The 13,206-nt window shown below is 34.8% G+C and overlaps 1 protein-coding gene across 25 annotated transcripts in view; it reads right to left on the minus strand.

Moving 5' to 3' along the window:
- Positions 1–1,605: 1,605 nt before the first annotated feature.
- Positions 1,606–13,206, minus strand: part of LOC135685711 (uncharacterized) — a 78,377-nt gene continuing 66,776 nt past the window's right edge. For all 25 annotated transcript variants that reach the window (XM_065201743.2, XM_089112807.1, XM_065201731.2 and 22 more), the window contains 8 exons: positions 11,660–11,956; positions 9,818–10,197; positions 8,825–8,919; positions 7,619–7,772; positions 6,527–6,590; positions 5,806–6,071; positions 5,303–5,462; positions 1,606–3,159 (listed from right to left, as the gene is read on the minus strand). In XM_065201743.2, the coding sequence (XP_065057815.1) occupies positions 2,909–3,159; positions 5,303–5,462; positions 5,806–6,071; positions 6,527–6,590; positions 7,619–7,772; positions 8,825–8,919; positions 9,818–10,197; positions 11,660–11,948 (1,659 nt within the window). In that variant the 5' untranslated portion in view covers positions 11,949–11,956 and the 3' untranslated portion in view covers positions 1,606–2,908. The remainder of the gene's footprint in view (positions 3,160–5,302; positions 5,463–5,805; positions 6,072–6,526; positions 6,591–7,618; positions 7,773–8,824; positions 8,920–9,817; positions 10,198–11,659; positions 11,957–13,206) is intronic.

The following is a 13,206-nucleotide window of genomic DNA, read 5'->3' on the forward strand; positions in this document are numbered from 1 at the left end:
TCTGTTTTTCTCAGCTGCTAATAACAAAGTTGAAGCTATTAAGACTTTTAATAAGGACCTAGAAGTACCCCAGCTTTGGTTTTGCCAGTTGATTTATAGACGTTTGAGGGCTTTGGCTCTGTGCTCTAACCCCGGTGTGTCATCTCACACTATCAAGTGTAAACACCCGTGTCTGAGGGTCTAGAAAACTGACCCTTCCTTATCTCTGATATTTGATTCCAATTTGACTCCCCTTTCTTTGAAACCAACGAAAATTTATACCCTTTTTCCTGAAATCAAGTTGTTGAAATGAGGCCAAACAGAGAAAAATTAGAAACCATATTAAGATTCCCATATCATACACCCTCTTTTATCATCTATGTTCTGACGTTTTAAACTCTGAAGAGTGTCAGACAAAAAGCTTTAGTTTACTAAATGTTTGCTTTTTTCAAAGCCATTTACACCCTTTTTTCTTTTTTCTATGTCTTAGATGTAATACAAAATTGAACCCCTTTCTCAGAGATATTGAAGACACGGGTGCTTACACTTGACAATAAGAGTGGACCCGCCGAGACTCTTATTGTGATAAGAGGTGACATTTTCAGTTTAAAGGTCAATGATAGAGCACCCTCCATAAATCTTTGGTTTGATTAAATCACACATATAAAGGGCATATTAGTCAGCCAATCTTCAAGACCAGACTAATAAATAAGATTAAGGAATGATAAAACGTCTGTCTAAAAATGTATTTGATATCTTTTCTGTAAGCAACTTGAACTTAGTGCGTTAAATGACAAAAATGAACCAAGGTCTGCTGTATTTTGCAGTGTATTTAGCTGATTCAATGTGAGGCTATCGAAATTTTTTTGGAGGCCTGATCATTAGCTACCACGAATTCGTTTTAAGAGTAGGCCTGTAACTGTCAATGCGTGATCAGTTGTAATTGTGTGATTGCGTGATCAGTTGACACCTCAGATTTCGACACAGTCAAAAGCTGCAGTACAGATAGTACACATAGTGTTTAAAGGCTCTTGCGCAACCGGCAAGCTTAGCAAAAGCTGTCTTGAGAAATTGACTATGTTTCATACGGTAGATTTTCATGCAAATTAGGCCGTTTTTGAAAATATAGTTGCAAAGTATGCAGGTTGCGCAAGAGCCGTTGAACTCATATTTTATAGCATTGCTGTTAAAGCATTTGTTCAGTTCAGTTCGAATCCAGAACAAAACTACGTCATGTCTGTTACTGTTACTGAAAGCAAGCTGTGATTTTAGTTGCTTGTGTTAATTCTTAACAGTGATATAAAAAGAAGATGATTGTTTTGCTGAAAAGTAAGAATTCAATTAAAAGAGCGGAAGTTAATCTTTCATCAGTGTATAAAAGGAATCAAGGAGCTTGAAAATCTTTCTTGAAACAACACCAAAACTTGGCAATGACATTTGGCACACTTGGCAAGTGCTCTGTACTTTGGAGCTTTCTGTTAAAACTTTTTAAGTATTGCTAGTTTGCAAGCATTACTAGTTTGTGATGCATCGATGTGAAAAAGCTTTTCCTGTTTCGGTGTTAACTACTGGCTGTCGATCTATGTGAAGCGTGCATAAACATAAGCATCCGGAGAAACATGAAAGTCAAGCATTTAAACTGTTAGAATGTTAACAGAATGGTAAGAATTTTTTCGAAAATGTTAAGCATTTAACACATTAAAAGTCAATGTATTACCACGAAGCCTATGAGTTACAAACTACAACTAGAACTAAAACATTGTTAAAAAGCCTCTTATTGTGCAAAAACTCCTAATACTATTTACAAGTGATCTAAACGTTTTTAAAATGCTGCACAAGATCTTTTCCAATACGTGACAGTAATTGACAGAGCACAACATCTTCTTGAATACGTATTTGAGCTTGCTTTAATATAAACAGTGGTGGGCCAATGTGGCAAAATGAGAGGGGGAAAGCAAATGGTAGAGACCTAGTCGAGTCTCCCCCGAGGAATTTTGCTATACCTTAACTGAGTGTTGCTACGTGACTCTTTATGGAAACTAACTTGAAGTAAACCATGCTGTTGGTTTTGCTTTGAATTATAAGTGATTTAGCCTTCCTCAACACCAAAACTTTGATGATTGAAAGAGGGCTGTTACGCCCTATTTCCCCGCCTCACTGTGCCAGTGTGTACGATAAAACACTGTGAAAACAAGCTCTTCTCGGAAATAGATCAAGCTCTTGTTATGCCATTCTTCTCAAGCATTCAAATGTTTTTCATTGAGCTTTTAAATGCATTTTAATTCAATTAGAACACTGAGTTTCACATGAGAGAGATAGAACAAATTAATATACATTATAACACAAAGGCTAAGCCCTAACTACATCAGGTCACAATATTTACAGAGAATTAATTCACTCCGTCAAATGCAAGGCACGCAAAATCAAAGTCTGAAATGTATGGTAATTCCGTTTGTGAATTTCAATCGAACATACCAAAAACGAGAATTCTTCAAGATTCTCTCTTGATGAATATCTATACCATAATAACAAATAGAGATTAGAGAAGGTAGCTGTTTGGCCAGAATATCTCTAAAATTTCTCTCTAAAATTTCAAAAAAGAGATTCTTGCTGTGTTATCTTTTCAAGCATGATATGCGTTTGGTATTAGATATGCGTAGTGATAGCATGGGTTTTCATCGAATTCAAATGTGCTGCGATTAGGACTTTTGCATTGCACTAATGTCACAATAGAGAACACCAACATCACTCAAAACTGAAAAGCTATTTTGGATTTATCGAAAAAAAAGGCCAATATTTTCCAGGTCAATTTTTGTAGCCTTCTGTCAGCTGGTTAGAATATTAATGACGCCTTTATAACCCCCCCGATAATGGCGATAGAACATTTAAAAGTACAAAGAATGACGTAAGCAGACACACGTCTTAAGGCCTAAACAGATTCTTCAACAACCTCAATACTTTTGTTGCTATTACCGTTTCTGCTCTTTAAAAGAAACCAATCAGCTCGGAGCTGCTGAACTTTTGCCATCCATTTGCCATGGAATGTCTCGTATTCATCAATAAGATTCTCTAACTCGGGCATATTCGTGACTTCTTGATACTTTCTTGATTGTATTATAGGATTTTCGTCATTTTCTTCTCTAGCCTTTCTTGCTGTTGCATGGAATATCCCGTATTTACCTTTTAGAGAGAAATTTTGTACAGTTATTAACAAAAGGGTCAGACTTTGAAAAAAATTGTATTATCTTTTGTTATCAACTTTCTTTTCTACTGCCATGAAAGTAATTTATAATTTCCAAAGAATTCAGAAAGTTCTTTTGGCGATTTAAGAAGTAGTTTCTCTACTTCATCCAGTTTGATGACGCGGGCTATTGATTACAAGACGGTAGAACTACAAAACAGCATTGATTTGAAAAGTGGTGGTGGGTTCTTCAAATCTAGAGAAAATTTGCATGCTTTGTTTAAACATTTGTCATTTCCATTTCAAAGTATTTGACCATAGTTTCTCTAGGTTGACTCAAAATGATATTAAAAAACCATGAACTTTAATTATATGCAACTTAATAATGCTTGGAAATACATTATATTTTGAAATATGTATATAAAGAAAAACATTCTATCTGCTTTATGCAGCTGATAGAGCAGACTACAAAAGGGGTCCTTGTTTATTGCTATTATGAGTTTATTGATTAGGGTTTTAACCCTATCCAGACTAGGGGGGGGCACAAAGTGCCCCCCTAGTTGGTTTTTCTTTCATAACTTCAGGAGTTTCAAAGCAATACCCTCCAGACCTCCTGACTTTTAGTTTTAACCTATCTGACACATGTTCATATAAAACGATAATTTTTTTTATTATTAATCAGGGGGTTGTGTAGGGGCGTTTTCAAAGCTAGTCAAGTAAAAAATAGTTCAATCTGCCACGGATTTGCAACAAAAGTAGATATATTGATAAAAATTAGTATATAGGCATTAATTTGTGCTCTTTCATGATTCTGACCAGAAAATTCAAATTCAACATCCTTTTCTTTGATATTTCTGCTGCGCATGCGCACACATTTGTTGACATATTTATAGGTAATACATTAATAAAACTGCAAGTTTAGAATAATTTGTCTGCTAAGGCATTAAAAATGAACTCAAATATGACATTTGGTTGTATCGATCATTTAGTTATATAGAAAAAACTATAGCCAAATACAAAATATGTTGAGTTCTTTTGTTAGGAACGTTAATAAATTCGAGAAGTAACATTAAAATTGTGTCAATCTTCTTGTTTCTATTAGAAAATGCATCAAATTTGCTTATTTTAATATCTTAGCCCGATGCTTTGGAATTAATAAATATTTTAAAATTTTCTAAAACTTTCTAAATTTTTGCTTCACCCGGCCACCATTATGATGACGTCATCGTAAAACCACGCGACTTAAAAATTGAACAATAATACTAAAATGTGGAGAAAAGATAAGAGTACCATCCAAACAAAGTTAATTGTCCTAGCTAGAGGGACAAAGAAATTACAGAGGGGGGGGGGGCACTTTGGGCCCCTAGTCTCCCGAAAGTTTCAAAAAGCCTAGTCTGGATAGGGTTAAGGTTTCCAGAATTCACGTGCAGCAGAATTCACGTATTATATAGTCTTAATATATCTCTCAAAGAACCACCAAAGCTAGAATGAAAACAGGTTGCTTTCAAATATCGTATGGTACAATGATAGAGTAAGATTAAGCCAAGATCAGATATCAAATTCAAATCAAATAACAAAAATGAAATTCCAGGGGTATTATCTCTATTGTTCGCTACCGATAGTGAAAGAGCAGAGAGAAGATGACAGTATGTAGCAAGAGAGAGGATTAAAATATATAGGAGTTTTGTCATTCGAGGAGGCCATTGAAAGTTGAATAAAAGGACAAAATTACATTAACAAAGAACTTGATGACAGAACCTTTAATTAATCTGGAAAGGTACTTATGACATCTTCCTTCGTAGACGTCATAAAGAAAATAACACAGACTGGGAATACTCTTTTTATTTCAATTTTTCGTTTTTATGCCAATATTTTGGGGCCAAAATTTCACCCTGATACAGAACTTGGGGTCTATCATTTTTCAAAGTTGGTTTACAAATCAATACCCTGGGTCTGTAAACCACAAAAATATTTGCAAAGAAAATTCCATAACCACTGAAAACAATTATTTTTGGGGTCTCATACATTTGTGACTTACCATAGAAAAACTATCATAGACATTGAAGCGTAGGGTATCACTTCTCTATTAGAAGATAATAGAACATAGAAAGATCATTACCAACTGAAAGCTGAGGTCCTTACCTGTAGGACTATTTCTAACAAAGAACTCCCATATGATTCCTCCAACGACAAATATTCCCAGGCATCCCGTTTGCACGTACACAACAAGTTTGAACTTATTTTCTTCATAGAATAATTTCTCTGCAGCCAGTACTTCTACCCTGGTTTCGTCAGTTGGATTCTGAAAAACAAAATTGTAAATTATGTTTCAAAGAATTTTTTATTAAGAAGCTAAGTAGTCAAAGCCATTGTTTTTTTCAGCTAACAATTTTTAATTCTCACTAGCCGTTATTTAAAGCGCTCGCAAACCACAGGTATGCAATTCAACTCCTAGACATATGTGTGTTATGCTTTTTTGCCATGTGAAGCATTAAAAAACTCCTAGACATCTGTGCTATGCTTTTTGCCATGTAAAGCATTAAAAAAAGCTGTGGAGCTCTTAACTTCCTTATATAAACCTGTGCACAATCAAATTCTTAGCATTTCACTAACAACGAATATAAATAAATATGATAGTTTATCACCTTAACAGGCTTGAGAACATTAGAAATCACTTCAAACATCTTCCTTGGATAGTGGTGGACATACTTTCGAAAACATTTTTCCACATTCGGTGAATTAGATCGGATTGCTGTTCCATACGTGATCGAGTACGGAATTTCCCGTTCGATTCGCAGCTTGGTTTCCTGGAACTTATGCCGTATGGCAGACAGTATAAAGTTGTCTATTATTGCTCCATCTAACTTGTTGTTTTCCAAATCATCAAACAAGGAATGGTGATTTTCGTATGCTAAATGGAAAAATGAAATTGTTGTTCATAAAATGGTTGAGAGACATTAAGATTTAATGATACTGGATTAATGTTTTTTTTATCTTTGTCTTTTTTAGTTTGTCCACGTTTAAAAAACTTATCACATTAGATTTTTTGATGTTGCTACAATACCTAAAATAAAACATTACGATATAATATGCTCCTTTGGTTCAACCGAGGATCGTAAAAGATGATGGAAAAGAAAGCCTGTAGTCTAAGCTATGTTTGAATATTCTGTTTGCTTTATGATGCAATCTGGAAATCAGTTTTAGATTGTGAACTCAAAATAAATAAAACGATTTCCAAGTAACTTTACAAATTGACTGAAATTTCTAAACTCAGTTGAGAAGATTGTTGTTACAACTTTATGATAAAGATTGCATGTAATTGATAAAACTACAAATTATCTCTGAAGAAAAGTTCTAGTTTCTAACATTGCATGTCTGCATTTAATCCAACGCCAACTTGAAACTCTTTGCTACCACTCACTGCACCAATCTTCAAAGCAATACAAAAATAAATTGGAAAACGATATCCATAGATAATTAAAAATATGAAAGAGATTAAAGACCAAGAAAAATGCCCTTGGATGTGTCTATTGTTTAAGTTTACATTTTGCTTTGTTAAGATAGGTTCTAAATGTTATAAGTGGAAACAACCAACTGGGTATGCTTGAGTCATTGTATAAAACAGTACTGTAAGCACTATTGTTGAAGGGGCATGGTTACTGTGTATATTGACACGTGATGAATGACGTCAATAAGTATGCAAGAAGCACTATTCATATTTCTACCATTTGATGGAAGTACTAGCTTTCTTGAATTGTTTATCGTTTTCAAGTCTAACAATTAGACTTCTATGGAACAATCAACCAAAAGAAACTCCATCGCAGAACGAAAAGCATTGTGCCATTTTTGTTATAAAATCTTTTTGGTCATAGAATTTCTGTCAGCACCTTAATTGATCTGGGTTTTCGAACTGCTTTATTTTTTCATTTCAAAGTCTAACAATAGTTAATTTCTTTTCTCATACGTACTTAGCCTTCTAATGAACAGTCAACGACAAATAAACTCAACCACAGAACGAAAAAACATTGTGCCATTTTTGTCATAGAACCATTTTGCTTTGCGAGCACCTTAATTGATTTGGGTTTACAAACTATCTTATCTTCTCTTGACTTTACAACCATTGTTCAAAGCAAAGTCATCACAAATCAGATATCAAATTTTAAAACGTTTTAATAGGTACAGTTTTATCGAATGTATTTCAATAAACTATAAATATTGGAACCTTTATATTGGAACCATCGTTGTCAAACTCCGTTCAAAATGCAAAAGGTGCTATTTGTAAATCTTTTCCCATGCAAAGATATTATTTGAAAAAGTAGGCCTTGCTTAGCCAAGCCACTGCAACTTCTCTTCCAATTGATAAATAAATAATAACATGTTTCTTGCTTTTGCTTTTAAAAAAGTATTATCAAAGATGTCACAAAGTTTATCGACATTCTAAGACAAAGCATTTCTTACCCGTGCACCTGGCAAATTGAAAACTGGTGTAGCACTAACGGAGAGAGCCGCGGTAACCAATCCGGTGAACAAGGATATCAATATTATGCCACACAAAATCCACAGAATACAGAAGATACGAGCCATGATTGACTTTGGAGATCGATCCCCATACCTATCAAAACAATGAGGCCCCATTATAATTTACTTTCTAAGGGGACTGAACATAAACAGATACATATGAATATAAGTATGAGCGGTCTGTGCTCAAAGAGAATATGTGAGTAAATTCAAGGGAAATGGGAATTCCTTATAAATTTTTAGCTTATGAAGGAAGATCTACATTCAAAGATGTTGTGATAGAGAGATATCAGCGATTGCATGCAAGGGCCAGTCGAGGAAAAGCTGTAAATTCAAATTTTTATGATATTTGGTAAGATACCAATAGTGCACATAGAAAGAAGGAAATCACTTAAACGTGCTGCACAGAAGGCTAAAATTGTTTGCGTTTAAAACTGACTTAAGTTACTTTTAATACAAGGTAAATTTTGTAAATTCTTTCAAAGTTTGACGCAGAACATTATTATACCATGTTAGGTTTTTGTTTTCTTGATGGTTGGAAACACGCAGTGCATTTTTGCTTTTCCAACAGCGAACCATCTGTCACAGCTTAGCATTATCAAATGTAGCTGCGTCAGGTGTAATTTAGGGTTTGAATTATAATCATCTTGGGCCCCAAGTTGAGAAATTTTAAGCAATATAAGTGTATTTGCAAGTTACAAATAATGCAACGAGAGCTTCTCATTCTGGAACTGATTAGAGGCAAACTGCAATACCATGGTAATTATTTGCCTTCCAAGATCCTAGGACAATACAAAGCACTCGGGAAGATCCTCGGGACGGAACTCGGGACGGCCCGCAAGGGCCAATACCCACCAATTATATTCAAATAGTATATTTAGTTGATTGTTTTATCAATATCCTTCATTGTTTACTAGGTCAAAAGAATGAATCTCCTCTCTTTAGTCAAAAATGTACCATCCAGATGAATTGTTTAGTCTTTGGCAAGGGTGTTTGTCATTTATAATTCATTTTTGGCAAAGGCTCAAATTAATAGCGCAATTTTAAGACAGGTATTCACTGGTAAACATTTCACATGTACCAAACAAACAAACGTTTGATGCAATGATTTTATTTTAAGGAAATCACTTTCTTTTTGAAACTTACCCGACAGTTGTCATAGTAACAAATGCCCACCAAAATCCTTCCCAGGCACCAACGAAGAATGAAGGAGGGAATTCTCCAGGGTTCTTGTTGCGATCCTTTGAAGTAAAGAGAGTTCAATTGGTACATGAAACGACTAAATAGGGGAAGATATTACTTGCAAATTGATTTATTTATCAGCACTTCATTTATCATCTTGAACAGTTATTGAGGTATTTGATTTCAGAGCACGTATCTCAAAACCGTACATTAACGAACATATCTTATGAACTTAAGTATTTATTTTTACTTTGCACATAACTGAAATAATTGCTGATTGGGCAGCATAATGCAGAAGCATAATGAGTTTGTTTGACATTCAGCTTTGTTCGAAAAAAGTTTGAAAGGTCAAATTCAGTCATCCCATTCTCCCTACATATCAATTTTGGTTTACTATAAAACGGGTTAGGGAAATAGGAAGTGCCTTTTGTGATTCTTTTATGATATTTTTTTAAAATATCAACATTGCTCTAGGGATAGGGGGGCGGAGGAAGGAAATGAAAAATATGAAATGAAACGCAAATTGCTATGTGTACTCTGGCAGGCATTGTAGCTTGGACAAAAATGAAACCAAAACCGGATTCAGAAATGGCTGACAGGTTAAGAAAAAAGAAGAGATACATTAAGTACCAATAATTTCGGTGGATTTATTTTCGGTGGAACAGGGCACAAAAAATTTATCCCACCAAATTTTTCTTACCGAAATTTTCAAGCGCTAGAAAAATTTTATTTTACACCAATGGAAATTCAAAAATAACAAAAAATTCCTTGTTATTGAGAATTCAACAGTGATTTTGTTTTTGTTGCTTACTAATTTTCTAAACTAGAATATATTTTAGCAACATAAGTGGACAAGAAACCATGATCTCTTCAATATCGTGAACACAATTTTTGTGCTAGCAGCGTTAAATGACATTGAACAGCAATTAAATGAAAAGTGAAAACTTGATACAGTACCAGGAACCAGATGATGAGGCCTGATAAAGATGCCGACACAGCAATGAACACCAACATTGGCCAAGAGTTCAGAATAGTCTTCAGCAATACATGTGTTCTGGTGTTCTTTGTCTCAAAGAGCTGCTCAGGGACAAGGAGAACCATTCTTGGAGCCTCAACCAGTGGAATAAAAGGGTTTTCTTTATACAAATTTGTATTTGGTCCGTCCAGCCCATAAAGTGGAAATGTAAAGTCAAGGTGTTTGTCTTCTTCGTACCGTTCTTCTGCTTGAGGTATGGATTTGTACCATTCACCAAACGTAACAGTGCTTTTGTTGCAACAGAATTTCAGAATATCGGACATAATTGCAGGGAGAATTCCGGATAGAATGAGGTACTTGGCTACAATAGGAAGTGATTACATCATTTTCACTCAATAAAATTTTGGATACTGTAAATTCTTCGACTGAAGACAAGCATTGTCAGGGGTGTAACCAACAAGAACGTGCAGCCAACGTATGGTAAGTTATTAATATACAGTATCGCGATTCTTCCAAATCCAAAGTGATAAAAAATGAGTATGATTCAAGCAGCATATATTAATATAGATAAATTCAATGAAAGAAGTCTGTGTCACTAAATATTGTGCTCTCAATGCACAGAATCTTCTTTTATGGCTTTTAACACAACGACTACAGTGACAAAATGTTGTGATATCAAATTTCCACTTCCCGTGTAAGTTACCTTAACTAATAATGTAATTTCAAGGTGCTACCACATTCTAAAAACTATAACTTCTTACAGTTAACCATCCTAGAGGGAGTGCCTTAAAAACTTGCTTTAAGCATCTTCTACATTTCCAATGGCAATTTTACGTAGATTTTTTTCGTAACTTAAAGGCCTGTCATTCAATTACAGTTGTTTATTTCGTTTTTCACTTTGGCTTTCGTCAGTGGGACAATGGGTCGGTCTTGATAGCTTAGCTCCCTGCTCTTCAATGCTCATAAATATTTTTTATGGGATACAGGCCAATTCAAATAAACGTTTACACTGTCGATCAAATTCCTCACTTCGTTGATATATTGACAAACCCCCTCTATTATGGCTATTGATTCTTGGTGTGTGGCGAGGAGAGCATAAACTCCATTTTATTATATGTTATCTAGTAAAGGGAGTTGTTTCAAGGAACGTGCACACCAGTGTCAACATTCCTAACTTTTGCTTAGGCCATCTTTCGTCCAAAACAATAAGACCTACGACAAAACCATACAACTTAATGTAATAGTGTACGTAAAGGCCAGCAATGATCATGGGTGATGCGTTAAGTAATGATAAGCTGTTTAATACGTTTAATTGAAAAACCGTTGCACACAGCGCCATTGAGAGACTTTTTGATCAGTTTGACCCAGATCTGTATACAGGGATACAGCATCGATCGTGTATGAATTATGGGAGCTACTCACAAAGATCCATAACGGTCATAACGATCAACAGTTGGAAATTCCGTTAGCAAAGGACTAACTTTTTAAATCAAGCTTTGCTGTGACATTTAAAGAGTGACCACGCCCATTCACTTTGGTAATCTCCCAGTTTTATCTTCTTTTTAGTAACACAATGTACCTCTTAAACCTTGCGCTACATCTTATTTCATTCTATCCTTCAAACAGTCACCTAAAGTCGTCTATTCTGATGCGAAGCTGAGTCTGACCCAGTCGATTTAAAATGTACCTCTCAAGGTATGCTCTTACCAAAGATTGGGTTTGAAGTCTCTGCGTAAAGCAATTAGTAAAGCAACAAGTTTTAGCAGATTTTCAGTTTTATCATAAATGTAATATGAAATTTTAAAGTATGGCGGAATACTTACAATGATCTCTTATGTCAATATACGGAGTGTAAACTTGAAAAGCAACAGACAGGTCCAATCCCAAGCGGCATTTCTCATCTAGGGAATACTTCGCGAATTTTTCGAAATGTTTCCTAAACACTGAACTGTTCATGCCATTGTTGCCAACTGCTACAAGATCGTGTTGAATTTTAAGTTCTCCTTCCTTACTGTCAAGCGACGCGTCCTTGTTCCATTTTACAATGTAAGCTAGGGTGTTTCCAAACACAGAGATGTGTATTAAACCATATATAAGCCAGTGCAGGTTCATTATAAGACCTAAAATCAAGCATGAAATTTGATATATCTATGAGCTAGAGCAGCTATGTGGTATTATGTAGAAAAAGCATTTAGAAGAATTTCACCAAGAATTTTTAACTAAAATAAATAAATATGATATAGAAAAGATAACCATTCACGTAAATTTAAAATATCTGAAAAAATCTAATTTGAGCTTTCCAGCTTGGTACCAAATATGAAAGATTTCGCTGATTCCTTATGCATTTGTTTGGAAACAAATTTGTACAAAGTATGACGTTGGCAAAGGGTTTAAAGAGACCTCTCCCAATCTCTCTATGGTACCACCTTACAGCCTGGGACCCACAATCAAAACTTAACTAAATTTTTTTTCCAATTCTCTCATCCTCTTTGAAAAATGCTAAGACAAAGAAATTCAAAATATTCACGACGGCCCTTTATTATGACAACGTAACAAAGAAGCAGAACGAAACACAAGCCGTTGTCCTAAAAAGGACCGTCGCATAAGTTGAGATCAATGACACTTTACAAAAGGTTAAAAGAATCATGTATCTCTTTTCTGTCATTTCTGCCCAGCTCTTAGGAAGAAACACCTCTTCCTGGTCGGCTAGAAACGGCGTCAAATATTTCACGTTGAAGGCCGGTTTGATAAACAATATACCATAATAATATCATTGTTTTATACCATTCAATTTCATTGTTTTGGTAGGAGATCTTTCAAACTCGGGTGAAAATCTTTCATAGAGCATACAGAAGGACATTATTCAATGATAGTTCACAGTTTTTGGCAATATTTTCTGATGATGATATATTTGCATCATTGGAATACAAAGTTACCTCATTAAAAAATTGCATATTTCTGTTTCATGCATTTGGCATCAAAATCTCTGATGGAAACCTCAAGAAAGTAGTCCCATGACCTTGTGGGCCCCAAACCTTTTATTTCCCATTTGCTGAAAGTTTCATCGACATTTTCCTTAGTCCATTTCATTTTTATCTTGCAAGACACAAGTTCATTTGTCATTTTGATGTTAACAATCAGTAGCTCTTCTTCAAAATATTGATATATTTGACGATTTGACTTGTTCAACAAATTTGATACCTTTGGAGTTCTATCGGTTCCAAGGCTAGAATCAGTTGGAGTAATCTTCTTTAAACACAGTTTTGCAAGGGAAAGTGTTAAAAGCAGCCTAACTGAATTTCTAACATATCGAGAGATAATCGGAATAAAAGCTTTGCTGCTTAGGAAATGTCGATTGAAATAAATCCTT

This window comes from Rhopilema esculentum, chromosome 15 (genome assembly GCF_057945365.1).
Source record: "Rhopilema esculentum isolate cy_ngs chromosome 15, ASM5794536v1, whole genome shotgun sequence".
Taxonomy (NCBI): Eukaryota; Metazoa; Cnidaria; class Scyphozoa; order Rhizostomeae; family Rhizostomatidae; genus Rhopilema; species Rhopilema esculentum.